The sequence below is a fragment of the Hippocampus comes genome, unplaced genomic scaffold, assembly GCF_001891065.2.
Source record: "Hippocampus comes isolate QL1 unplaced genomic scaffold, H_comes_QL1_v1.1 scaffold44, whole genome shotgun sequence".
Taxonomy (NCBI): domain Eukaryota; kingdom Metazoa; phylum Chordata; class Actinopteri; order Syngnathiformes; family Syngnathidae; genus Hippocampus; species Hippocampus comes.
The window spans coordinates 519,556-545,728 of record NW_017805546.1 but is presented as its reverse complement, the minus strand read 5'-3'; the positions used below and the strand labels follow the sequence as shown (position 1 = coordinate 545,728).

The 26,173-nt window shown below is 44.9% G+C and overlaps 2 protein-coding genes and 1 non-coding gene across 8 annotated transcripts in view; 1 reads left to right on the top strand and 2 right to left on the bottom strand.

Annotated features, from left to right (window-relative positions):
- The window catches only part of arhgef10la (Rho guanine nucleotide exchange factor (GEF) 10-like a), a 93,417-nt gene extending 73,240 nt beyond the window's left edge, over positions 1-20,177 (bottom strand). The window contains exons 1-9 of one of the 6 annotated variants that reach the window (XM_019879479.1): positions 19,783-20,176; positions 9,919-10,158; positions 7,944-7,971; positions 4,159-4,253; positions 3,530-3,601; positions 3,316-3,446; positions 2,363-2,458; positions 460-568; positions 37-137 (exon numbers count right to left, since the gene is read on the bottom strand). In XM_019879479.1, coding sequence (XP_019735038.1) covers positions 37-137; positions 460-568; positions 2,363-2,458; positions 3,316-3,446; positions 3,530-3,601; positions 4,159-4,253; positions 7,944-7,971; positions 9,919-10,156 — 870 coding nt within the window. In that variant the 5' untranslated portion in view covers positions 10,157-10,158; positions 19,783-20,176. Of the gene's footprint in view, positions 1-36; positions 138-459; positions 569-2,362; positions 2,459-3,315; positions 3,447-3,529; positions 3,602-4,158; positions 4,254-7,553; positions 7,641-7,943; positions 7,972-9,729; positions 9,797-9,918; positions 10,162-19,782 lie in introns of those variants that run through there. The other 5 variants (XM_019879478.1, XM_019879480.1, XM_019879482.1 and 2 more) reach the window with 5 other exon arrangements.
- trnat-agu (transfer RNA threonine (anticodon AGU)) lies at positions 10,582-10,654 on the top strand. The gene has a single exon. It is a non-coding gene; the product is annotated as a tRNA-Thr (tRNA).
- A 462-nt stretch (positions 20,178-20,639) lies between the features above and the next one.
- On the bottom strand, positions 20,640-25,822 carry LOC109521477 (chromodomain-helicase-DNA-binding protein 5-like; the record flags this gene model as incomplete). The annotated part of the gene is made up of 8 exons (XM_019879307.1): positions 20,640-22,712; positions 23,650-23,776; positions 23,878-24,041; positions 24,293-24,488; positions 24,847-24,979; positions 25,051-25,159; positions 25,263-25,412; positions 25,648-25,822. Coding segments are annotated over 8 exons (1,173 nt in total), but the record flags the coding sequence as incomplete, so codon positions are not given.
- Positions 25,823-26,173: the final 351 nt, after the last annotated feature.

Below are 26,173 nucleotides of genomic sequence, written 5' to 3'. Positions count from 1 at the left end.
GAAGGAAGTGGAGGATGGAAGTTTAAAAATCACAACCTGGTGGCTGGTCAGGCCCTCCGGCATGGCGCTCAGCTGCGGCGGCGGATGAGTCACGTCCGATATCACCACATCCAGATAGCCCGCATCGTCCTCTTCCTCTGTTCCCAAAGAGCACGCAAACACACACACACGCACACGCACACACGGATAACCATTGGACCGAACCGAAAGCTCCTGCAGTCCACAATGTATTAGGGGTATCTGTGCAATCTAATAAACTAAGAAACATTTTAGGAAATTAACCACCTTTTCAAACTTAAGACATGACCTGTAGTGTTACTAAAGATTCCTCGGAAAAAATGGTGGTGTCAGATCAAAGCGCAGGTTGAAGCCCAGGGCCCCAGTTAGGCTAACAGGCCCCCCCACCAAAAGCCAAACAGCTTAGCCTAAAGATCAAATAAAGACATTAGAGTAGGTTACCAATGGTGTCTTTCCGGTGAAGGAAGGAGACTTTGCGCATGACGGCCATTCTGGTCTTTTCAAGTCCATCCTTGGTGTTGCTTCTGGCTGCCTTCATAAGCTGCTGCACCTAGTTGAGGGTGCAAGGGGAGGAGGGCATCAAAGCTCCGTCATTGGCTCCACAGTCTACTGACAGGACACGATCACGGTGGGAATCTCGCCATCTGCGGCTTCCCCGAGAGTCCTAATCAGACAAGTGAACAAGATGATGGCGGCGCTGGGAGAGCTGTGTTTGTGGCTGAATGTGTCCTCAAAGTCCACCCCTGAGCCCCGTAACCAGACGCCGCGTGTGGCGCAGAATACACTGCCGCATCACATCATTGTCATATTTTTAGATGGGATGCCGGGGAAAGTAGGTCATTCATTGAAAGAATGTTAGCGGTTAGGGAACTAAACGTGCACAAAAAAAAAAAAAAAAACATTCAAGGGTGCAACTTTCATATCTAAAAGGTTCAACAGCATGAGTAGGCAAGTCCCATATACCGACTGTGTTTCATCAGTTGCTAAGTGAAGGCTATAGATATGTGTTGAAGTTAGGATTAGTTGTTATTTTTTGTTTGTTTTTTTTAAAGAAAATGATAGATACACTGACATCAGAGCGAAATAACCATGGTCTAAAAACAAAAAAAAAAAAGGTAAAGAGACTTACACTTCAATTGCTAAGCAAGCGAGCATTCATGGTACAAACAGCTTGCACAAACCTAGCTTTTACAGATCAGGTGCTAATTTTAACAAACTATTCTTGTTTGCAATTAAGCTCATCTGACAAAGGCACTTTGAATAGTGAAATGTTGGTGCATGCCATTATGTATAGCTTGTCATGCTCAGGAAATTAGGATAGCTGGACATCAACTTTTTCCACCGTATTCTGCCCTGAGCTAGCCAAACTTATGAAATCTCAGAGTACAAGCACAAGCTGCTGATTGGTTTAGAATAAAACTGCATTTGGAAATTCAGGAAGGGGGCGCGCTCCGCCTGTCCCAACACACACACACTGAGTGCTGTTAAGGCATCAGAGTGAATTTCCGAAACACACCCCTAGTTGCCCTCAAGGTGTTCTTCTTTATACAACTTAACTTTAATGTACTATAGTCTTCACTCTATGGATGTGGAAATAAAATGCTAGCGGCTCCTTCTTTGGTCACATTTTTGGCTGGTTTGCTAGATATTTGAAAAGGTCGGCTGTCAAAACGAGTCGAGTTCCACACTCATGTTTTTCCTTCATACAATACATAATTGTCAGGTAAAACATTGCCCTTATGAAGTTTAAAGAGCTAGCAGCTAATTATTTAATCAAACTTCAGCTACTCTCAAAGCTTTTATTTAATTCCTCCGACAGCACAACTTTGTGATAAATTGGGCACCTATGAATGTGGGATTAAAGAGTTAGCGACTACCTATTGAGTGCGACTGTAGATATAGTTTGTTAGCTTCAAAGCAAATGATTACTAAGTAGTGAACGTGTGTTATCTTTCAATACCGCTTTCTTCTTGACGAGGTGATGTTCTCCCAGTTCCATTATCAACTAATTTTTGGGTGGACTTCCTGCTGAATACATGACAGTTTTCGTTTGTTCATATCGGCTTACTCGTAATATGCTGCCCACTATGGGTTTGGAGGACCTATGTAGCTCAGGGAATTGTAATACAAGTAACTAATTAGAGCTGGTTATGCTAAGCAAGTTAGCAAGAGTGGTACCAAACATTTTAAAAGTAATGTGTTCCCAACTTTTTGGGCTGTATTAACTTTCAGGGACTAGCCTTTTCAGATAATTGTGCCTTTAAAAACATTACACATATGACTAACACTTGGCCGAGAGACAGCTGAGCTTGTTGGCAAACATGTAAACACACTTTTGAGATACCTTTATGTCATAGTTGTGCTTGCCAGACAGCTTCATAGCCAGCTCACGCTTGGTCCTGGCGCAGCGCTCTCTTAGCCGCCGCACTTCGGGGGACAGCTACAGGTGAAGCATGGGGGGAGGAAGCCAGCGTTAAGGGAAAACAATGGGGAGGCAATGGGAAAAAAGAGAGCGAGGGAGGGCGGCAGCGAGACAAATGATCAAAGCTACACAAAAACGCGAGTCAGAATAATTACAAGAAGTGAAAGCATGGAGCAGTTATTGTTTTTCGGGGAGTGTGATTTATGAGACCGGCTGGCAGTCAAAAAGGTCAAGTGTGGAAAAAAAATGCAATAAAAAAATTGCCAACTTCCACATTGAGAAAGCAGAAAAAAAGTTAATCGGGTGAAACTAATGAAAGGCAAAGTGTTTTGGAACGACAAAACCTAATAGTTAATGTTTCCTCAGTAATTACTGCGACATTCCTACTTGTAGTCTGCTCCTCTTGCTCGGCAGACTGAAAAGTGCAAAGCCTTTCCCAACGGCCTCTGTGCTCTAATTACCTGAGCAAGTGCTTCTGTGTCCACATAAAATCAAGCTTTGCTTCCCCGCTTTGCGCTGCCATCAATTGAGCTTCCCTTGAATAACAACACATGCCCGCAGGTGGGTAAAAAATGTCTATTAGGCTCAGCGTAACTCGCTCATATTTAGAGGGATTACACAAACGGCAGGCCCAATGCTGAGATGTGCCCACAGCGCCATCCAGTGGATGAAAGAGGTACTGATGAGTAGATCGAGTTGCGGCAGATGTTTTAAATAGCCAAAAACTCACCATATGGTTGGTTTTTAGGGGTTCAGAACACAACCCCGCCCCCACCTCCCCCCAAAAATACCACTCACCTTAGAAAGTAGAAAAAAAATCAGCCCCTGACACTAGTTTCACCAATCGACGTTGTATGGGGTGGAGATGTCTTTACCTTGCTGCGTGTGGGCATTTTGCTCTCGCCATCCGACTGCTCATCATAGCTCTCGAACTCGCTGGAGCTCCACCCGTTGCCTGCAACAGATGGACCGCAGGAGTCCCGCTGGACGTCCTCGTAGAGCATATCTACAGAACACACGCACAGAGATCGTCCAAACCAACATCCCGCATAAGGTCCAATGTGGACTCTCGGGACATCTTTTACACACCTTCATCAGGGGAGAGAGGCTCTTCGCACGGGACGTCGTCATAGATGACGTCAGCTTCAACTTCATGTGAGGCTGGTGGAGAAATACAACAATGATCTTTAAAAGATTGATTTTTAGTACGATCCTGGCAACAGAGGAGCAATATTGTACATACACTGGTGACAAAATCTGAAATCAAATTAGATGGTCATAAAAATATCAATTTGTATTGAATTCCTCCCCTGTCGGTGCTGGCTTCTCATCTCCCAGCCAACTTTTTTTTTTTGCAGTTTGCTTGCATTGAAAGGTTTTCCTATTGATCCTCATCCTGTAGTCGTCAGACTGGTCTCATGCCCGTATCGGCATCAAGTGGTGGCAGTGGATTACGTAGCTCCATAGAGGCCGCCGCCTATTTCTCTTTGTAGAAATCAATAAATTGCGAGATGAACCCAAGGTGCTGCTGCCTCTTTGGATGTGGCTCACCCGCTGCCCGTGTCATTGCGACGTCGCCCGCAGTCTAGCCGAGCGGCGGTTTAGCAAATCCAATCCAAATATCGGAATGAGCCGAAATCCCGAGGCGAGCTTGGCCTTAATCTACGGCGGCTTTCACCGGCAATACTTCCCGTTGTCAAAGTCATTCCGTTGCGTACCTTCAGGGATGTCCTCAGAGCTTTCCTTTGCTGTTTCCGCATCGCCGGCTCCTGAATCGCCCTCAAACGTTATTAGCTGGGCTGCTGCACGGACCCTGTGAGGCGGCACAACATCAGCACAGTTAGGTGAATAGGGAGCGTCGGGTGCCTTATTAAACAGTACAGTAATCCCCAGCCTTGCTGGTGAAAAACCATGAGTAATTAATTGCCCCCCCCCCTAAAAAAAGTGTAATTATATTGTAAATGAGGCAACTGTTCTGCCTGTAATTCCTATCTTTGTTGTTGCCAGCATTAAGGGACCAAAAAAAAGAAGTTTCATTTTTCTTGTTTTATGTTGAGAGGGAAGAAACTTCATCTGTGCTGTATGTTACACATGCAGCACATTTGACAATGAAGTTGTATTCAATTCAATTCAATTCTTTTTTTTTTCATTCAAGACATAGAATTGTAATGAATTGGACGATTAATCAGTGATCAGAATTTTATTCTGCCAATTATCAGACTCGATAAGTATTCCATAAATATACCACAAATGATGCTCGCAAGCCATTTTAATATCTATTCAAAGTCAAACTGTCTGCAGAGCGGTGAGCTCAAAGAGCAGGCGTGGGAATCCTTCCAATGCTAATAACACCGGGGCGGAGCGCAGGCAAAAAGGGCAAGCCAAATCCCCTCGGACTTCCATCTGATTTTATTCAGCACGCCGCCCTTCCTCCTGTGCTGCCCCCTGGCCTCCGGCAGGGAGAGCTGCACTTTTTTCAGGCCTGATAGTGATTGACATCTCCTCCCTTTGAACTAATCCCGCAATGCAGTGGTAACAGATGTGGCAAAAGTACTCACATTCTGTCCTTAAACAGGAAGTCCATATTAAACACACACACACACACACACACACACACACACACACACACACACACACACACACGCACACGCACACGCACACGCACACACAAAAATCACTATTTGTCATATTTGTTAATACTCTCATTATGACTTGAGAGTAGCACTTGATAAATATGATCTGTGACAGAAGGCATGACTGGAGGTATTGATCATATAGGTCTCATTAACTTTGCTGAAACCTTGGCGTAATACCCATCTCTAAAAAAAAAATTTTAAAAAAAAGAATTCCATCCCTCGTTTGCCAACAACTCAACATAAGACTGACAAAGAGGAGGAGAGCCAAGGGACCTCCGTGGATTCTGTATTGAAGTGAATTAACAACAGCTCTGCTTGACGTCGTGTTGGTTTGGCACCTCGTTTTGATTTTTACATGATTGTACATAAAAAAATAAAAAAAAACTTAAAAATGATAACATTTATTGTTTTTGTACAGCTACGTTCAAATATGTCATGCTATCAGCATGGCAGCTGCGACTAGCGTTGGCTTGTTTACAGTGCTAATGCTAGCTTAGTTTTGGTAGCACTGCCATTTTGTTGAAGCTGCATACGTGTTCTCTGTGACCACTTCTGCACGTTAATGAGTTGTCTGCTTTGGTCAGACACTTGAAGGGGCGAAGGATCAGTGAACTGAGGCTACATTCAAATCTTGCTAACAATTTTACATTGTTCAGTCCCCCTTTAAGCCGAAGTCTCGTAACCTGTGTAAAAAATGTCTCTGGAAAATGTCGATGAACTGATACAACTCCTTTGCTTGAGTGAAAGTAAACGAGTCAAGACTGAAATGTACTTTATGTAGAAACATAAAAAGGAATCGTTATTGTCCATTTTCTCATTCTGCATATTTGCTTCTTTACCACACCCACTGAATTCTTTTGCTTGTGCAGCAAATATCCAGCCGAGGTGACGGGAGGGCTTCATATGAAAGATAAACGCACTTGAAATGAGCTTCTCGAAGGGGCGCGAACTTGAAAAAGGGCAGAGGAGGAGCTAAAGTGCTGAAAAGCAAAGTCACACTACATTCCGCATACACACTCAAGTTGTCATGGTTGCCTTTTTGAGAGCTTAATGAAGACTATCTGTCACCGGGTAAAAAGAGGAGACAAAAGTAAATGTTGGCCTTAAGGAAAGGGAGAAGAGCTGCCTTCTGTTTAATTACGGCTATAAAAAGAAGAAGTATATCGACAATAACAATAGCAAAGTAATCTCGGCGATATTTTTCCAAAATGTGCTGACACGCTTGACATCTCGACGGTGGGAAGTTGCTATTGATAGCTTGCCGTTTTAAGAACAGAGTGACTGTGGCAAAGTGGAAATTGTGGACTCAGCACAAATTATCCGGCATGAGAAATAGCCAGGACCTTTTTGTGACTCCTGGCACACACGCCCACACGCACGCATTTACCGGGGCTTGTGTTGATTTAATTGTGAAGCGCAAACATTTACTCAGCACATGTATTCTGCATGTTATGCTCAATTATTTAATCCTAATCATACCACTAACTTGATTTAATCTTGTGGGCTCCCAAATGTAGGTCTCCACACAAATAAATGCCACGCCTCTTTCAAGGTCCCAAACAAAGCTACCATGACTATAAAGATATGAAATCTGCTACTCGCCACGTAATTTTTGGCCTTAGGAAACTGTAAACTGAAGAAAACAAATTAACTTTCCTTAGGAGAAAAAAAAAGTAATATGAGGTGTTTTCTGTAGTCTGAATCAGCAGAATGTTTGCAAACAACGTCCGTTTCCTATCTAGTTCACTCGTTGCTTCGTAAAATTCCAAAGCCCCAAAATATGTCACAAAACAAATCCTGTGACCTCACTCTTATTTGTCACAAGAATGTAAACAGGAAGTAGATTTGCTGTGGGGATTTCCAAGTGCTAAGCAAATGAAGCGGCACAAATAAACACAAAATGGGGCAAAAAAACGTGAGTGGATTACGACACGCAAGCAAACACTGTGGAAAGCACGCTTCCAACACATTATCCTCGTTTGGCATGTGAAAATAAGACACTAGCATTCTAAATTGAAGCCGTATCTGTTGCGTCATAAATGTCAGTGTTTGTTTTTTTTTTTTTTTTAACGTCACCTCCAACGCTTCCAATGCTATCGCTAATGTTGTTGGGCCACCAGGAGAACACGTTGCATTAAATAGGAACAGGCTCCAGAGCCGTTTATTCTGGGTGACGTGACATAAATATTTTGCATAGTTAAAAACAAACAACATACCAGCTTCAGTTTTAATAAAGGGGTCAGGGGGGACTCGTGTGTAATGCCAAAGTGTGTCACTGGCCGCTGTTTTATTCACGCCTGATAAAAATTCTGGAAAAGTGAGTGCTATATACAGTCGTTCTCAATTACAATTTTCATAATTTATATACTGCACAGATGCAACATGGGTACATTTAGACTTACATTTTCAAAACACTCTGGCCAAAAAGTAGCTGCCGCCAATCTAGGAAACAAGACTACACCCAAAAAGACTCACACCTGGGCCATTTTTCCGAGCACGGGAAAGTCCACAGGAATCCAGTCTACAAGACTAAAGGTTTCTGAGCACACTTCCTAGAAGCCCACCTTTTGGGAAAACAGGTTTAAACAGACGCAATATGCAGCATGGGAAAAAAACAAATCGCAAACCCGCAGCCACGCCAACATGCTGGTGTCCTTGTCATCTCAACTCATATTTAAAGACGAAGTCATGCAGTGATTTCCCTCTCCGGTGTCCTTACTGTCACTTTCCACCCAAGGTGGCCGCCATCTGGCATGGACGTGTCGCAAACACACGTCGCTATCTCGTAAATGCTGCGGCGTGGAAGTGACATCTCCATACATGTCGACTAAATGTTACTAATTGTTTCTGCTGCGAGAGCAACTTACCCGCTGGCTGAATGAGCGGCTTGAACGTCTGTCAAAAAAAGGAAAACAAAGACACATTATTTTCTAAGCAGGGGAAAATGATATTTAAAAAGGGGACTTGATGAAATTGAAGCTTTGTTTGAGAAAAAGAGGAGAGAGAAGGGGCGGCACGGTGGTCGGCGTCTTAGCATGTCGCCCTCCAAGTGCAAAGGTCGTCGGGTCGATTTCGGCGCCGGCCTTCCTGTATGGACTTTGCATGTTCTCCTCATGCCTGCGTGGGTTTTCTCCGGGTACTCCGGTTTCCACATTCCAAAAATATGCATGGCAGGTTGATTGGGCACTCCAAATTGTTCCTAGGTGTGAATGTGAGCGCGAATGGTTGTTTGTCAAAATGTGCCCTGCGACTGGCGGCCAACCAGCTCCTGCAAGGGTTGTAAGTCCGATTCTCAGCGAGGCCTTGCGGTGCCGTAAGCCTACGTACAAAACGAGATAAATGTCGTGCAAGGAAACCCTGATAACAGCTTTGCATGGACAAAGAGGACAAGTGTGTATTATGATTTTTATAAGGCTGCAGATGGAACATTAACTCAAGATGATTCAGGTGCATAAAGATCACTGCGGTGAAAGAAAGTCTGTCACGGGGGACCAAACTTTCCCATACATCATTTCCAGTCAATTTGGTCGGGCCTTGCATGCACGAAAATTCATTTTGCTTCCTGCTGTGATAAAACTGCTTACTGTTGTTCATGTTGGTCACGCTAATCGTAATTTGGAAAAAATGTAGGGCGCAACCAGATTAATTTGCTGTTTTGAAAGTCATATTGACCCAAGCAGATGGCCTTGTAGATCGGCGGTAAGAGCCTTGGTCTAGTCATACGTAGGATGAAACGATTTCACGAATAAATGGCAAATGATGGCTATTTATTGTTTGGAAATTTACTCTCCTGAATACTGTAGTGAGCACATTTATGAGCTTGTGGCACTCAAAAAGACGTGAACCACAGAAGAGGATGTATGGTGAAAAGTGATTTGAGCACTGGTCTTGTAAACCAGGATTTGTGTCAACTCAGTTTGCTGTGAGGAAATACATCACTTTCATGGGATTTACGTTTTGTTTTGTTTTTTTTGCTGCTGTGGTAAACAGAACAGAAATTTGCTCTTTTGAAAGTCATGTTGTCAAAGCCAGCAGGCCTTGTAGCTCAGTGGTTAGAGCCCCGCTTGAGATAGACGGCGGCCGTCAATTCAATTCGCATCGACTTCTTTCACCTTATAAGAGCTGCAAGAAGTGACTTAATAAATTGCAGAGGAGTGGTAATTACTGCTTGGAGGTTCGGTCTTCTTACATCCGTTTTTGGTGTCTCAAAGACCGAAAACTCACTACTGTGATCGTTTCGGTCAGCAATTCGCCATCATCCGGGAGCAGATTGATTTGCTCTTTTGAAGGTGACAGGCTTTGCTCGGAATGGTTTAACAGGCCTCGTAGCTCAGTGGTTAGCGCACTGGTCTTCCTATGAGGCGTGAAAAAAAAAAACCCTCTTCTATTCTATGGATCTCGTTGAGTCTCTTTCCCGAAACACACTGGCCATGTCATAATAACATGAGAGGTGTTTGGTGTCGCCAAGTGATCGCAGAAGACCGGCGGGCTTATTTGGAGCAGAGTGGTCAAGGGGAAAGAGGATGTGTGCACAGCTGTGCGCTCGTTTCGATGACTTGACTGCATCTGACAAACCTAACGACGGGTTAAACTCGTGTCATGCGCCCCGATGTCTCAACGTGGGTCATTTGGAGAGGGAGGGAAAGTACTTACTCATTCTTACATAACAGGCCCCCCACTATACTTCAATCCAGTTCCCCTTTGCGTCACCAAAGTCCAACTTAGATCGATTAGGAGTGAAAAAATGTGCGTTCTTGTCATCCACGCAAATCTATTTCAGAACCACAGCCGACCCCGAGACTTCAAATGCAGAATCCGATATGCTGGCAAGGAATGCCTCACCATCCTGGCTGGCGCTTCCTTCCTGTGGCGTGACGTCTTTGACAGCCTGCGACGCGTCCTCGCACGTCTGTGGGACTTCCGGATTTGACAATTGAAGCGAGTCGCCGGCCACCCCTCGAGGCCCCCGCTCGTCCTCGCTGTCGTCAAAGACAAACTCCTCGCCTTGCTCCTCATCCTCTTCCTCCTCCGCCACCTCCTTGTCCTGCTTTGGCAGTTGCTGAGACAAGGCGGCGGACATGGCTCCTAAAGGAGTTGCACACATGGAGAAAGAGCAAATATTAGAAGCCGTCATGACGATGGTCAGCCAAATAAAAGAATACTGCAACAAAAACAAGTCATAATACTTGAAAGGGGAAGTGGCCCCAACAATAACAAAGTCCACGGAGCCCCCAATCATGGCTCAGTTTCAGAAAACAGGTCAACCGTGATTGGTTGTTAACTGAGCCCTGAGAAACTGTGATGTCCTTTGCACTAAGTGGCAAAATGGCCGCCGCTTGAGATGGACAGAAAGTCATATTTCACAAACGCATTATTAATCAGAATGCTGTGTTTAGACTAGTAGAGGCGCATAGAACATATTAGTGTCAAGAAAAGTTTTGGGTTCACTTTGACATTCCCATCGCAAGGTTCTGACACTAACAGTGGGTCTATTTGAAGTCAAGGGGCCTTGTAGCTCAGTGGTTAGAGCACTGGTCTAGTAAACCAGGGGTCGTGAGTTCAATTCTCACCAGGGCCTTTCTCGTTACAAATTGCTACATTTTTTTTTTCAGGTGGTGGCCACCCTCTGCTATGTTTTGCAGTCCCTGTCAGAAATGGCATTGGCCCTGTATATTCATAACAAAATCCGATGAGTTTCAATGCTTTCATATTCAGCGTGTTTATATTGTATTATTTAAGCCACTGTAAATGTTCCACTCTCCTTGGAACCTCAATGTGACTTTCTCATCTGATTTTAATTGCTTACATTTTGAAATTTTACAAAAGAGCACAGCGTAAAAGTCCACGATGGGTTTTGTCGTTGTGAAATTTTAATGATTGTTCCGACCATATTTAGCATCCTTCGAGAACAACGCATCAGTCAAATATTTGTTGCCATACAAGGAAGACCAGGGCACGTTCAATATTTCTGTACTCTCAGTCAGGTACATTTTGCGGGGTTTTGCATGCATGCAATTCCGCGTTCTGCGGAGGAGAAACATGCGGTTTGGTGGCGGACGCTTCATTGGTTGGAGCAAAGTCACGGTAGCTCTGCCTTTAAATACGACTCTGCAGAAAACCGACACGTTGCATTCCTCTGCAAGCCTCATCCAAATTCCACAATTAACGGTGATGCAAATCTATGAATATTCTAACGCAACCTCGCTGAGTCACTGCCGACCATCGAAGAGCAGATTTTCACTGAGCCCTCAGCATTCCGAGCAACAAAACCACCAAAAACACCAACAGGAAGAAAACCGTTATTTCCATCATTCTGTGATAAGAGTCGACTGGAGAGAGAGACCGAGGCAGACAGATTGCAGGGACCGGAATGTCCTAAGCTTCTTAACAAAAGCATATAAAATGCCTTTCAGATAAAAAGGCCTATTAAAAACATTGCCCAACAGCAAGCAGGTTGTTGACACGGACATTTTGGGCAAAGTAAATCTTCTAAACGAAACGAAGAAGCAGTGCAGCGCAAGACTGCAAAATGAGCAAGAATGGTGTGACATGTGGTGGTTAGCAAGTCTGTTAGCTGAATCAAAAGCTCTGAGGCAGCTTACAGGCGGATTAATTAAGACGTCCCCACAGACACTAATGACAGTGTGAGTGCCCTGACAGTGCCATCGGTCCAAGGGAATCATGACTTCCTGAGAGGGTAAAACGGCTTCATTGTTATATGGGGCAATTTTCCGGGACTAGACTTGCGATTCAAACCCTCAGTTATTTTGTTTTTGGTACACCAAAAATCTTCATGGTCAACCCAATACATTTTTTTGTCTCTCAAATTTTCTCTTTCATTTTTAAACTCAGGAAGGGATCCATTTTGCTCGCCACATAACGGGAGGGTTAACTAAAAAGTCCCGGTTTATGAGGTGCTAAAGTACAATGGACCATTGACCCCATTGACAATTGAATCACGTTGTTCCTTCAACAAAGCAGAACAATTCCTGACTATTAAAAGGGCCCCGTGGTTAAATTTTACTTTTGGTAAGTCGAGAGCGCGGTTTACAGTTTTAATAACCACGCTAATTGTTTCTCCGCGCTACAAAATGTGATGTTATGCGACAACCTCTCTGCTCGTGTTAGCGTAGCGCCCAGTGAGACCATCGCATCTGCTTTGCATTTTAATCAGCGCCGAGCCGCCTCCCGTTCACCAGCATTCTTTGGCTGCTTGCTACGGGGCACACGGACGTGTCTTGATTGCAAAAAGAAACCAATGTCGTCAGCACTTATTGCTTTATCTAAATGTCCGTCACGATCTCATTACGGCGCTCGTAACGTTCCACTGCTGCTTTTTGACGATGCTGTTTAGAGTTCTGCGGAGCCACTTTGAAGTCGGAATCGCCAGCCGTGTGTGGCTGTAATTTTTTTTTTTTTTAATCAAATGAACCCCAGCGAAGCAAAGAGTGAAATTGGCTTCAGAAATGGTTTCCGTTTACAAGCAGAGGACATTCCACGGCTCGTGTCACCCCCCAAGTTTCTCCAGCCGGCCCACTCGCTACCCCCAGCCAGCAACAATGACCCTTCTGTGGGGAGAAAACGTCGGGCGGGCCTGCAGAAAAGCATTGTTTCTGGATTCGTCACCGCGCTACTCATTAGCTCGCGGGTCATTTGGGCCGAGGCTGACAGCTCTGTGCTTGGACGCCACTCGTGTGAAAGTAGTATGATACCACTTCCTCTTGGTGGCAGAACGGCTGAAAGGAGAGTCGAAAATAAAAGCAGAACCAACTTTTGAGGTGGGGACTGGAGGATGGAAGATTTTAATTCTGACAAAATATTCTATGACAAATATGGAAAGTGGTTGCAGGTAGATATGCGAGTATGTTGCTGAACACTGACCAGAAGCTCTTGAGCAACAGTTTTCTCTCTGAGATTAAAATAATATCCTGCAGTGTATTTTACAGGTCAGGGACACTGTCTGGGTTTTAGCCTGGTTCACCATATTTTCGTGTAGTGGCACAAAATGTCTGAGTTTAGCGCGACACCACGTGGTGTTCCACAAGGGTCTGTGTTGAGACTTACTATTTTATTTATACTGGATACTCCCTCTCGGAAGTTTCATTCCAATATTTCTATTTCCCGCAGATGATTTTGAGCTGTAAATGCTCTTATAGGGAATCAAAGATTGCTGAAATATGAAATCTTTTCAACTCTGTTGAAGACTCCACATCGTCCGATCCCATGTGACTTCAAAACACAAAGATTTCCATCACAGCCCTTCCCTTCAAGAGTCATAACCGCGTCACCGCGCGACTGCTTCCAGCTCTGATGTACACAATCCACGAGTTTTGGCTTTTGACAACGAGCTCCGACGTGTCCTCACGCCTGAGCCTTGCTGACTAATTTCTGGATGCGTGTGCCGAGGTGAACCGCCTCAGCCTGCAGTGGAATGTGCCTGCGCTGTGACAGCCATAATGGATATGTTCACATATCAACAAAACGGCTGGTGCCTTCCAGTCCAGGTCAGGCTTATTTTTACAAACGTATATTTGTCGATGGCCTTTTTGTCCACACACTGTTTATTTTTATTTTTTAAAGTGCACAGAAAAAAAAAGACAATTGTTAGGAAACTGTGTCCAGAATGAAGTCATTAAGATGCATGGTTTGTCTCTTCCTTCCACCGTATCTTCTTACGTTTCATTTTCACATCGAATTGAGTTACCTTGTCATTGCCCCTAACTCTTGAAATGTTAGGGAAGTGGCATTTATTTGGATTTTTTTCCCTCTGGACGGGTTGTAACGCAGAAAGTCAATTCCTTGTGTGTTCCTTGTGGTGTTTACATACTTGGCCAATAAATCTGATTCTGATAATTGCTATTGTCTACAATTGTCAATAGATGGCAACAAAGCACAGAAGTGATCATAGATTGTGGTTTACTGATGGTTTAATCTATTATACAGGCAGTTACATAAATGATTTAGGCGTATCAGTTTCTCGTGGTGTGCCCTGCGACAGGCCAGTTCAGGGTGTAGTACGCCTTTCGCCCGTAGTCAGCTGGGATAGGCTGCAGCAACTGTTCAGGATAAGCGGTGTTGAAAATGGAAGGATGGACGGCAGATAGAAACGTTTTAATCTGCACTTGACGCGCAAAAATAAATAAATAAATAAAATAGGTGTGTTAAAATTGATCCACGCTCAAGCTGGCATAGTCCTTGGAGAGTTTCTAAGGCTAGGCTTGAAGTATCAAGCTGACAGGTGAATCCGTGCAGGTTTTTGGGAGATGAAAGGCTTTAGTGGGAGTCATAAAAGGACTCCAGCTTGGACAAAACAAACAGTTTCGGGAGTGAACAGAGTAAAAAGCTATTCTTCATCTTTGGGGGCGGGGGGGATCAGATGACAGAATGGAGATGAAACTGACTTCTACACACCCATCCCCTGACCTACATACGACTCTTGGAAAATGAAGTAAACGTCCTCCCAATGTTGAGCAAAGTGGATTGATGCTGCCAAGTGACCTGGTCCAACAAGTCACGTCGCTGAACAAAACTTTGTGGCTGACTATTTGCATACAAGCATCGTTGCGTCTCTGGAGCGCCAGCGCATGCCTCAAATGTGAAATTAGACAAGCAAGGACATCTTTTGCCCTCTGCTGATTTCTGCAACAGCGCCTGTGTGTCGAATCAAATTTGCATGATACCTACCCTACACCAAGTTTCTCCACCCGTGACCTGAAGATCCAGAGCCACTTTCGGGGGGATGGCCAGACTATGCAGAAGCACCCAAATCCGCCAAGTCATCAAATAAGCCGAGCTGCATTGAATTTTTTTGGGGGACGCACAGATTAGCGTTTGCTTGTGCTATGCGGCACATACTTGATGGCGCGGGGTGTGGCGGACGGGCGGCTGGATGGAAAAACAACCGGACAGACCGACCGAAGATGACAAACGTGACATGATCCAGATTTTCATGCTGCAAGATGATTTTCTAGCTTCCTTGTTCTTTATCACCCAACATAATAAATGAAAAAGAGAAAGTAAAATATTCAAGGTTTCTTCCGGGGAAGTTGATACTGACAGGCCTCACACGGGATTTGTTCGATCTCTTGAAATGTAACGCCGTACATGAGGTGCCGCGGGAGACTGTGACGTGCTCTTACATAAAGTGTCCTGCTGTGATATGACGCTTCGTCAATTTGAGCTAAACTGAACTCTTACAAATCCCCTCGGCTGCACGTTTAAAAGTTGTGTTTGAAATGCAAATGAGCGCGATTAACTCGCAAGCTTAGTTGAATAGTAATGCAGGTATTATGTACCTTTGAAAATTTGACAGTTAAATGTGGTTCGCGCAATGGCATGCATGCTGGGGCCCGAAAATCTGAAGAAGACAGAAGGAGAAGACCGAAGACCCCAAAATACGTCCTTATATTGTGAACCTCCGCATCGCATTTGTGATCCAATATCAAGAAATAGTGCTTTGGCGACATCAGGTGGCATTAATTGATAATTACAAGCCTTTTAGGATTATTGCATGGATTTTTGCTATTCGGGGCAGGGCTCGGTTCACAGTACCCATATTTTTCATTTTTATTTCAGGTGCAGACCCCCCGCAAATGATTGCAAATGTACGTTAAATGTTGCAGAAATAAAATTGTACAAATAATACTGCTGGAAGTATGAAAACGTATTTTGTAGTTTGATTGCCAAATGGACCGAAGGGTTCTCTTCTCGTGCATAGGCATGCTGAGCTCATGGTTGTCTTAGGTTCGTGCCGCTGGAATGCAACAATGCCATTCCCGGCAGCAACACAAGCCAGGTCGAAATCAGCAAACTGAAGCCGTTTTCGCTGGCCCCACTTGAAATGAGGAGCACTTAAGACTTCACAAACAGCTGTAAATCTGCCACAAGAGGCACAAAAAAAAAAAGCAAGAGTGCAGCAAGTGGCCGTAAAAGTCCTGTAAGTGAACAAATGACGGCACTGAACAAATCATTAGCAAGGTATAAGAGAAAGTCACAGACAAGGAAATGCAACTTTTTGGACTTTCCTCGGGACAAACAATTGCATAAGACTCAGTAGACGAGGGCCCCAAATGGGTGCCAGGAGCTGACGATTCCGCTGCGTTTCCTTCCGCTTGTCTAAAAAGACTTCCTATCCTGAAATGATCATTCAGCTATCTTAAACGCCGAGCGAAGTCCTTGAGGACAGACCCAAAATGTCTTCGGCTGGCTGTCCAAACCTCAACAACCTGAGTGTGAGGCAGTCGGAGCTCATGGAGAGAAAAAAATAAAATAAATAAAAAACACACACACACAAGGCCCGTTGCATCATAAACCATGACTCACTACGATGAGCATATGTTGACTTCGGAGTAATTTGAATTCTTTTGGAATATCATAGCACAGGATAAACAAAGTAGGATACGCCTTTGGTCCACAGAAAACAAACGCTGAGAGAGCCCGTGAAAGAAAGAAATTGAAAGGGCCAGAGGGCTGAACAAGGCATGACATCATATGTCATGGAAACGTGTCCGCTTCTGGACGAACGTGTCCCGTGACTTGCTGACAGTACATCGTGTTTTTTCGGGGTTTTTTTTTTTTTTTTACTTTTTTTTTTTTTTTTTAATCTACACGCACGATCCGACCTGCGTGTTTGCAGTCCTTTGGTACATAAAGACAGCACCAACTACTGGTCTGGCATGCAAATGACAAGGTTTTTGCTGTGTTTGGGGGGGGGAATCTGCTTCAACATGAATAGTTTCAACAAGAGATGCAATGACACCTGTATTTTTATGCCTTTTTTTTCCTGGCAGGCTGTTCATTAAAAACGGCACCGACATGCAACAGGAGAGACAGAGTCATCCCAGAATATTTGCCACCAGTAGGAAAGGGAGCGTCACACGCTTCACTTGCGTCATTGCCATCTGAAAAGTATTTCATAGCACACCAAATGCTGGTCATCTATTACACATGGAGTAACCATTAAATGTAAAAAAAAAAAAAAAAGTCTGAAATGAAGCTGCAGGTTTGTAATTGCATATTGATGCCACAAGGTGGCAGCAAAACACTTCAAATGAGGAAGATCATAAAGCATCAACACCGAGCTTCGAAGATGCACACAATCATAAATAAATGCTAATTCAACACAGCAAAGCAACTTCACATGAGGCACGCCCATTGTATTAGCGAGCAAACAAGCCGAAATAATAGGTGAGCATAAATTTACGTGACATCACGCGTGCAAACTTAACAATCACATGTTTAGAATGGCAGTCAATTACTCACGTTTTTTTTTTCCATTCTTTGCCAATAGCGAAGAATTCCATTATTTTGTCGCGAGTCAGTGTTTGGTGGGACAAAAAGCGATCATTCTCCCAGGGAGTCGAAATTGGGCGCCTGCCATCAGTGTGTGTTTTGTTTTTTTTCACCTGCCTTGCTGCATGCTGGCAATGCGGCCTTGCTAATAACTTGACTAATGCAATGGATGGATGTGTTGGAGGGGAGCTGCAGCATTGCTGCTGCTGCTGCTGCTGCTGTCACATTCAAGACAAGGTCACCCATCTGTGCTCTCAGAACAATGGCGCACTGCACCCATAGCAGTGCCTCTCTTGTGGCAAGCCAAGGATGTGCTGAATGTGTCGGCCACACACACAAGGACTGTATTCATCTTGTCAACTTGTGCCATAGGAATCGAAACAACTGGATGCGACAAAATTGTAAGCACTTGAGTTTCTGTCCAGACTTTGTTTGTTTTAAAGGGTTGGATTTATGGCGCCCTTTATGACCAACACTAGTTTCACCTTGACGGCTTAGCCCCGCCCCCTCACTTATGAAGTCGAGTCCATTTTAGCCAGTGTATATCGCGCCAATTTGCAACACAGGTTATCGCAAGGCATTTTAAGCAGTGAGCAGGTCAAGAGGAACTTCAATGTTTATACATTTAATAAAAACTGTCATTTATTATTATCCTTATCATGAGTAGTAGTAGTATATTGGCAGTATGACTACTTTACAATAATCTAGCCTTTAGCATTTGTTGTTTTGTGTTTAGTTTTACACCAGAGAATAATTCAGATTCAAAAAAGTCAGACTAGACTCATATTGCCTCACTTTTTTTTTTTTTAATCCAAGAAAGACTTTTTGAAGTCTTTCTTCAAATGAACCCATTTGTCTGTTCCTAGTTGACTACACACGCTCCGTACAGGCATGTTTGCATGACTATGAAGTGAAAGAAGAAGCACATTCAACACAGGTGGGACAAACTGCCAAAAAAAAAAATCCTGTACACACACTCTCGCCACCCTCCAGGAAGTCTCCCAAACGCTAAATTTTGCCTTCCCTTGTTGTGTGGAGTGCACCCACAACCGTTGGGCAATATTTGCCAGCTCGGCGCTGTTGTCAAGCGAACCTTCAAGCCCATCAATGGAGGCCTGTGCAAGTGCGGGCTTCCGGGGGTGCGTGAATGGATTGGGCTGTGACTAAGAAGACAACAATGTGATACAGTGAGCCAGCGCACCCCCCCCTCCGTAAGATGGAGGAAATGTAAATCGGGATTCTGCTTCTTCCCCTTAAACTTCCAGGCCAGGGACTCCCAAAGACACAGTGTGACATCCATCTCCAAAGATGAGGCTCTCAATTCCTTAGTTTTTGTTGTACACTGAAGACATTTGGTTTTCAGTTCAGAAGATGAACATGAGGCAAAAAGTGAGGATTTCCGCTTTGATTTCGTGGTACAGTACTGTATTTATATCAAGATGTGTTAAACAACTCTGGATTGAGCACCTTTTGTTTGAAGGCACACACTTTTCAAAGAAGCAAAAGTTTTGGAACATGTGACCGGGTGTTTTTTTTGTTGCACAGGTATTGCCTTTTAGACCGATTGCTCAAACATTAGATATTGCTTGTCTTTGGCTTTGGGTTCACCTGTGAAAAAGGCATTTGCTGTTAAGCAAACATGAAGACCAGAGAGAAAAGCAAACCATTTTGAAGCTGAGAGGCAAAATCCACCACAGCTATTGCACAAACATCGGGCATATTTATTTTTTATCTGAAACGCAAATGTCTCAACATCAAGGGAACTGACCTTGCCGTTTCAATAATTTTGTAGGGGACTGTATGTGACCTGTGGTTGGAAGTCAACAAGTACCTGTAGAGTGTGTACAGCCCTTCTCTCCCCGGCAGAGAGCTTGGACAGACACATGTCATCGCGCTTGGATGGAATCATCATTTTTTTTCAGGAAATTATATATTTTTAAACATCAATATTTGAGTTCTTGAACATTGTATGTTTAAAGAGAGACTGCTATTCCCAATACTCCTGATTGCTTCATAATTTGTACAAACAACAAACTCAGTTTGTTTTTTTTAACTGTGCGTGTAAATATATATATGAAATTGGCCAAATCTGGGTATTTGGCAGACACGTTTGGTTCAGAATTGTGCCCTGTGATTAGCCTCTCGCCGAAGGAAAATGAATGGATGGACAAGAAAGGACTCTACGAGTGCAGGCCTTGTTGTAAGGCGTCCAGACACCATGAGTCTCATCCTTCATGGGAGTCCCCCTCCTCGATGGGACGTTACCCCCAAAACAAGGCCATTGGACCCCAAGCACCCACCAGCCAGCACTATTCCCTCCCCATCAATGATTCCCCCCTTCCTTGAACAAAGCTGCCTCTAAAAAAATACAAAGTAAAAAAAATAAAATAAAAAATAACAATAAGAAAGCCTCACCTCTACGTCCTCTTGCTTGCTTTAATCCAGGTCAAGTCCCCTCAAAATGTCAGTTTTCATCATTGGAGGCTCCTCGTTTCGTTTGCGGTTGGCAAGTTCTCCACGCTCGGACGCCACCTTCGCTAGCCGGCTACGCTTCTGCGTCGTCGCGCCGCGTTCTGCTAAACCATCTCCCCCTTTTCAGCGGTGCTTCCCCCCACCCAGGTTCCATCCCTTTCAGTCCTTTCTTCGCTTTTTCTCCCTCCTCCCACCGTCCCGCGACCCCTCGTTGCTGTTGCCCAGACAGCCTCACAAAAGCTCCGCGACCCAGAGAGAGCTCTCACGCGACACGGGCCAATGGCGAGGCAGGCCGAAGGCTCGCAAGTGACCAATGGGAGGCGTCAGAGGGGGAGTTTGGACCAATCACGATAGAGGTTGTGGGGTAAAGTATGCGGGTGGAAGGGAATCATGGCCAATCTGACTCGTTGGCCACTTCCGGGTTTCGCATCACTTATTGTACAGTCAAGGTATTTTTATATGCATATTTTATACACACACACAAAATAACAGAAATTAATAAATTACACTTGTGCCTAGTATAATTAGCAGCACACGTCATAATTTTGGCAGTAACGGTATTATAATTAGCATCAAAAATAAATACTTTCATTATTTTTATTATTATAAATGGTCACAATTTTTTCGGATAATGGATGGGTGGATGGATGTTCTCCCCAAAAGCTCACAAAACACCTTGACCACAAGTTCCTTTGGGAATTTTCACAAATTTCTCACTGCAGCAGTAGTACAACTACTCATCTAATTGAATGGAATGTGCTATTTTCCTCAGATCGTGAAGCCAACAGGAAACACAAAAGTGTCATCGGAAGATTTATTAAAACACAATGAAACAAATCCACAGTACAAATCAAAAGATGACCGTTCACTTGGTCGTCCAGTCGCTTGACAGCACAAGTCCGAAGAAGAACCTGCGTGTGCGTCTTGGGACGCCCCACGAGCCCCAAAGTGAACCGCCATAGAAAAAGCTTCAGAAGCTGTGCATTCACTGCAACCAAAGGTGCCTCGTCATGGTCTTTTAATTTTTTTGAGCTTTTGAAGCCATGTTCATTAGAAGCATGTACATACGCAAAATTTATAACATTAGACTGAAGTCTTGGTTTGTTTGTTTTTAGTAGACAGTACATTCATCGACTCCAGTTTGATTGCATGTGATCAGAATAGGTTGTCGCTGACGTCCCCTCAAGGTCACGCCGCGGCGGACATTCAGTTTTTTTTTTAATTCAATTTAGACGCTTTATTTACACATTTCTGAGGTTTTGTCTGCAAAGCGAGTCATTTGCGACAACAAAAACAATAAATAGTGCATAAAAAAAATTACAAATACAGTTTAATGAAATAAATAATATGCTGGCGAGGGGGATTCTGGATTTCTTGCGCTTCCATATCAGGACAATGATGGCAGATGGTCACCTGACTGGACGTTCCACCGCAATCATCTCACAGTGGACATGATTTCAATTCTTACATACCACATCTTACGCATTGTGGAGCTAAACCGTAACATCGTGAGTCTATGGAAATTGGAGCCCATGTTAATCGTGGTCTTAAAACCACCCGGGTTAGTGTTTCGTACGGGGCACGGGTTTCCTCAAGACAGTGGTAGGGTTTGCAGATTTTAAAATGGAGGGCATGTATGATTTGACACAAAAAGCACAAAAGTTTGAAAGTGCTCATGGAGGAATGAGCCAAAAACTTCCCACTGCTGTCATAAAACTGAGTTAGGGTTTGAATGTAGGGGTTCAAGACAGAATTAGGGTTTGCAGGTTAAACTGAAAAATATATATAATAAAATGATCGTGGAGGACGGAGGCAAGCACTGATGCTGCCATTGCAGTCTTTAAGGGGAAGCAAATCCCAAAAACGCACAAATGACTGAAGATGACTAAAGCCACGCTTGAGCTTATACGGGAATTAGGTTAGGGTTTAGAAAACAGAAAGCTTTCTGGATTTGACAAAACCGGGACTGTGGACAAACTGAGCTCTGATGGTCCCATCTCTGTCTTAAAACCAGCCGGCTTCCAAATTAGTATTTCAAGACGGGGTTGCCAGTTAGGGTTTCAAGCATAGAAAGCAGACAGCATTCATGATTTGAAACAAAACCACAAACAAAAATCTTCACGGAGGACTGAGGACAAAACGGCATTGATGGTCCCATCGCAGTCTTAAAAACGGTCAAAGCAAAAAGAAAAGGCATCTTTTGTGTTGGGGAATCAATATAAATATCAAGGAAAATCCTTCACTCACAGAATAGCAGTCCCACAAACCAAGGCAAATCAATCAGTTCCGACAAGGGCCCACATATGGCCCGCAGCCCTCGGTTGCCCACCCCCGTCTTTAGAGTGCTGCCAACATTCAAAACCGAAACCATCACAAGTATCGAACTCACAAAACACGCTGCAACGCATCTAGAGTCCTGCAGGTGTCACCAATGAGACCATCCACGTGAGGTAAAGACCGTCGCGACCAGCCGGTGGCGCACTTTCAGGCATTTACTGCATCCATGAAGAGGCTTTCAAAAAGAATCAACACGACATGAATGACAACAACACATGAAGGAAAACTGCATTCAAATGTCCACTGGAAAAAAAAAAACAAGAGAGGACAAAGTCACATTTTACCTCAGTCCTGACATCTTGTCGGAGGTTTTTCAGTTAAATATATCAAGTTAAAAAAACCTCTGCAAAGGTAAAAGTGCAATTCTTCAGATTCAATACGTCTGCAAATGAAAACCAAAAGGAGAGAGAAAGCGTCTCAGTCCTCGATGCAGATGACATCGCTGGCTTTGCCGGACTTCAGGTCGGGTGTGGCCGCGTCTCGCAGGGACTCGAAGGGCTTCTTGTCCAGGTGGCCGCTGGGAGGACCGTTGGACACTGAAGGAAAAGGTTCCAAGGATTCATGTTAGACGGACCGGAACAAAAAAACAAAAACAAAGACTGAAACGGGAGCGACCACCAGCAGACCTCGCAAGTTGAAGTATTTCTGTTCTTTTAACACGATTAACTTCAACAAAATGTTCCTGAAAACTTGTATGCAACTTTGAGATGTTTGTATGGTCTTGTCATTCAAAATCAAGAGGTTTTATCTGTACATGTTTTTTTTTTTTTTTGCACTTGTCAGAATTAGTTGGCGCACAAATTCAAAAACACGAGAACTCTTCCACAATTCCTAAAGTTGTCAAGGTCGTTTTGGTACCTTGAGTTTGTTTTGAAAATCAAGAAAACGATTCCATATTGGATTTGATGCTTGTCAGTGTCATTTACGTACCTCAACACGACTCTCCCGAATATTTTACTGTTCAGGTTATTGTGTTACCGTGTGCTATGTTTCAAAATCAATCACGGCTCTTCCATCCAGGTGTCTTATTCAAACAAAACTTTTCAACACAGGTTTGTACAGGTGCCAAGGTCATTTGCGCACCTTTGGCTTTACTTTCCTGTCCAGTCTGGCGCGAGAGGCAGTCTAAATCTGCACAGGGGCAGGCTAGACTTTGTTTTGGTATTTTTGCAGAGGCACACAGTTCGCCACCACGCAAAGCGGCCCATCTCGTTACCTTTAAAATCCGCATGTGTGCAGCGCAGAGTCGTTGACAAGGCAGAAGCCATAACTGATTTACTGGAGTCTATCCAGGACATCAAAGTGCGCAAAGCAGACCTCCACGCGTGGATGATGCAAAGTTGGCCATGGAGATCACAGATCTGTGAAATGTGTGAACCACCAACCCACAACGACAACTCCCCACCCCTGCCCCATATCGATGTGCCTGTTTTTTAATCAAAAATCAAAAGGGCTGGAGTTGCTTTTTCTTACCACTGACATATGGCCCTAGAGGCATCTGACTGTAATTGACCATGGGCTGCCCCCCGGAGGCCCTGAACGCACCCCCAAATGTGCCTCCGTACAGCTGGGAGCATGTGAAACCTCCCTGGCTGAAAGTCTGATCAAAAAAAAATAAAAAAAGAGAGGGAGAGAGACAAAAACATGTATTTAATGCTGAACCAGTGATTCTGTATGAAATCTAAATCGCTATCCGCGCACCTGCTGCGGGGGAGGTTCACCACCTCGGCTGGTGAGGCGGCTCAGGATGCTGCGCTCGGACATCTGCAGGCGGGCCGACACGGGCGGGATGCGGGACAACATGTTGGGCAGCCGCGTCACGTCGGCTTTCATGTCGCTAAGGAGCTCCTCCAGCTGGTTCAGCACTGCGCACACACACACACACACACACACACACACACACACACACAGCTGGATCTCAAATCATCTTTAGCCATGAAAACGAATGGAAATGTTGTTAAGCCGTTACAGCTCCTACAAAACCAAAAAACAAATGTGTAATTTCATGTCATGCAGGACCTTGCTTGCTGCAAAATTCTCAAAGCTGACAGACACAGACTGAGAGAGGAGAGAGAGAGACAGACAGACAGACGCCATTATGGATGTTGAGGAGGACCTTTGTGCAGCACGGCATTGGCCGGCTTGTTCCCGCCCAGGGACTCTTTGGACAGGTGCTGGTGTGACTCGGCCAGACACTCCACCTCGGTGAAGCGCGTGTTGAGAGCCATGGCGGGGTGTCCGGGGTCCTGGCTCATGTTGAGGTAGGCGGCGCGCCGGAGCTGCTCTTCGATCACCAGCGCTTGCTCCAGCAACTGCGCCAACCGCAAGACATGCAACATACCTCGCGTTACAACGACAAGATTTCAAGCATCCTCGGTAGGGTTTGGATTCTAGGTCAGGGTGAAGGTTTCGAACAAGGGTGGTGGTCTCAAATTAGTTTTTTTTTTTTTTATGTCGAGGTTGGTCTTCCAAACAAGGTTTGACATCTCAAATTAGCAAAGGTTACCGTTTCAAACTCGGGTTTTAAGAGTCATGACGGTTCCAGTCAAGGGTTCAGGTTTCTAATTAGGGTTTGAAGCCAAGGATCAGACGTGTCAGCCGTGGGAACCGTGGTGGCCCCCCCCCCCAACCCCCCCACAGCCTCCCTTTGTCCGTGCATCCCCCACTGGCCTTGAATCGCCGGGCCAGGAACTTGTTCTTCATCTCCAGGTAGTTGCCCTTGTGCATCTCGGTCTTGAAGGGCTCATTGAGGATGGCGTAGCGCGGGTCGTTCTGGATGTCCTGCCAGCGCGCGTAGCCGTGCCTGCGCTTCAGTCAAGGGGACACACGCAAATCCCGCAACGGCCCAAAGGCCGACTTGAAAGGAAAGGATACGTGACGATGCCCGCCAGCAGCCAGTAGTCATGGCGACGGTGCCAGATGTCGGCCATCTTGCCGGACGACAGCGCCGCCCGCTCCTCCGTCTGCCACAGCGTGTGTAACTCTGAGACGGGAACACATCGATTTTGGGTTCGCTTTGGCATTGGCTCTTCACATGCGACAAAGAACGGCAGCGAGGCGTCCCATCCTAACAGGCGATCACTCACCTGTAAAGCCTCCATCAGCGATATTGAACATGAACTTGGTTTTGAATCCGTTCTTGTCCTCCTTCCTGGCATCGTCCGATTCATCCGGCGCGTCTTTGTCGCCATTCAGGCGAGTGTCCGCAGTGGCAGCGTCCTCGCTTTTCACCTCATCTGCACCAACAACACACAGGAAGAAAAAGGAAAAAAGGAGAGGGAAAAGGTAAAAAAAAAAAAGACTTGTGATGTCCATTTTCTAAATTGAGCTTTTTTCAAATTTTGCTGGAGTAGCATGCCTGCCACCTTTATTGCAGGTCTGCACTTTTTGAAGCAACGATACAACACATTGTATTTATGTCAGATTATCTGGCGGTCCCCGATTTGAGAAACGGTGCCCTTGCATCCTGACCTGCTTTGCTTTCCTTCTCCTCGCCGTCTTCTCCCTCGGGAGGCTTCTCCGCTTCTTTGGCCTGACTCTCACTTTTAGGCGAGTCCTGACCAACCGTCCTCTCTGCCGGTTTGTCCTCTTTGTCGTCTCCTCCCGTTTTCTCCTCGGAGGCCGCCTTGCTGTGGTCGCCGTCAGTCGCCTACCTTTTTTGGGCTCCCCCCCCAGCCGCTTCCTTCTCCTTACGTCGGTTCGTCTCCTCCTCCTCCTCTTCACATGCATGCGCCGGCTCCGCACATGTCTGCACGGATGCGAAAACAATGCAAAAAAAATGAGGGTGTAACAATTTCATACACGTTGTCCATTTCAAGAAGAAAAAAGGGACGTACTTCTTGCTCCGACTGTTTCTTGCCGTCTTGCTCAGCTGCGTCCTTGTCCTCAACGGGACCCTCCAACTTCTCTGCAAAAGCCCAAAAGACAAGGAATTGCTGCATTCAAGGAGAATGGGAAATGAGACAGTCCTGCCACAGAGCCGGCTCCCCCAGTGACC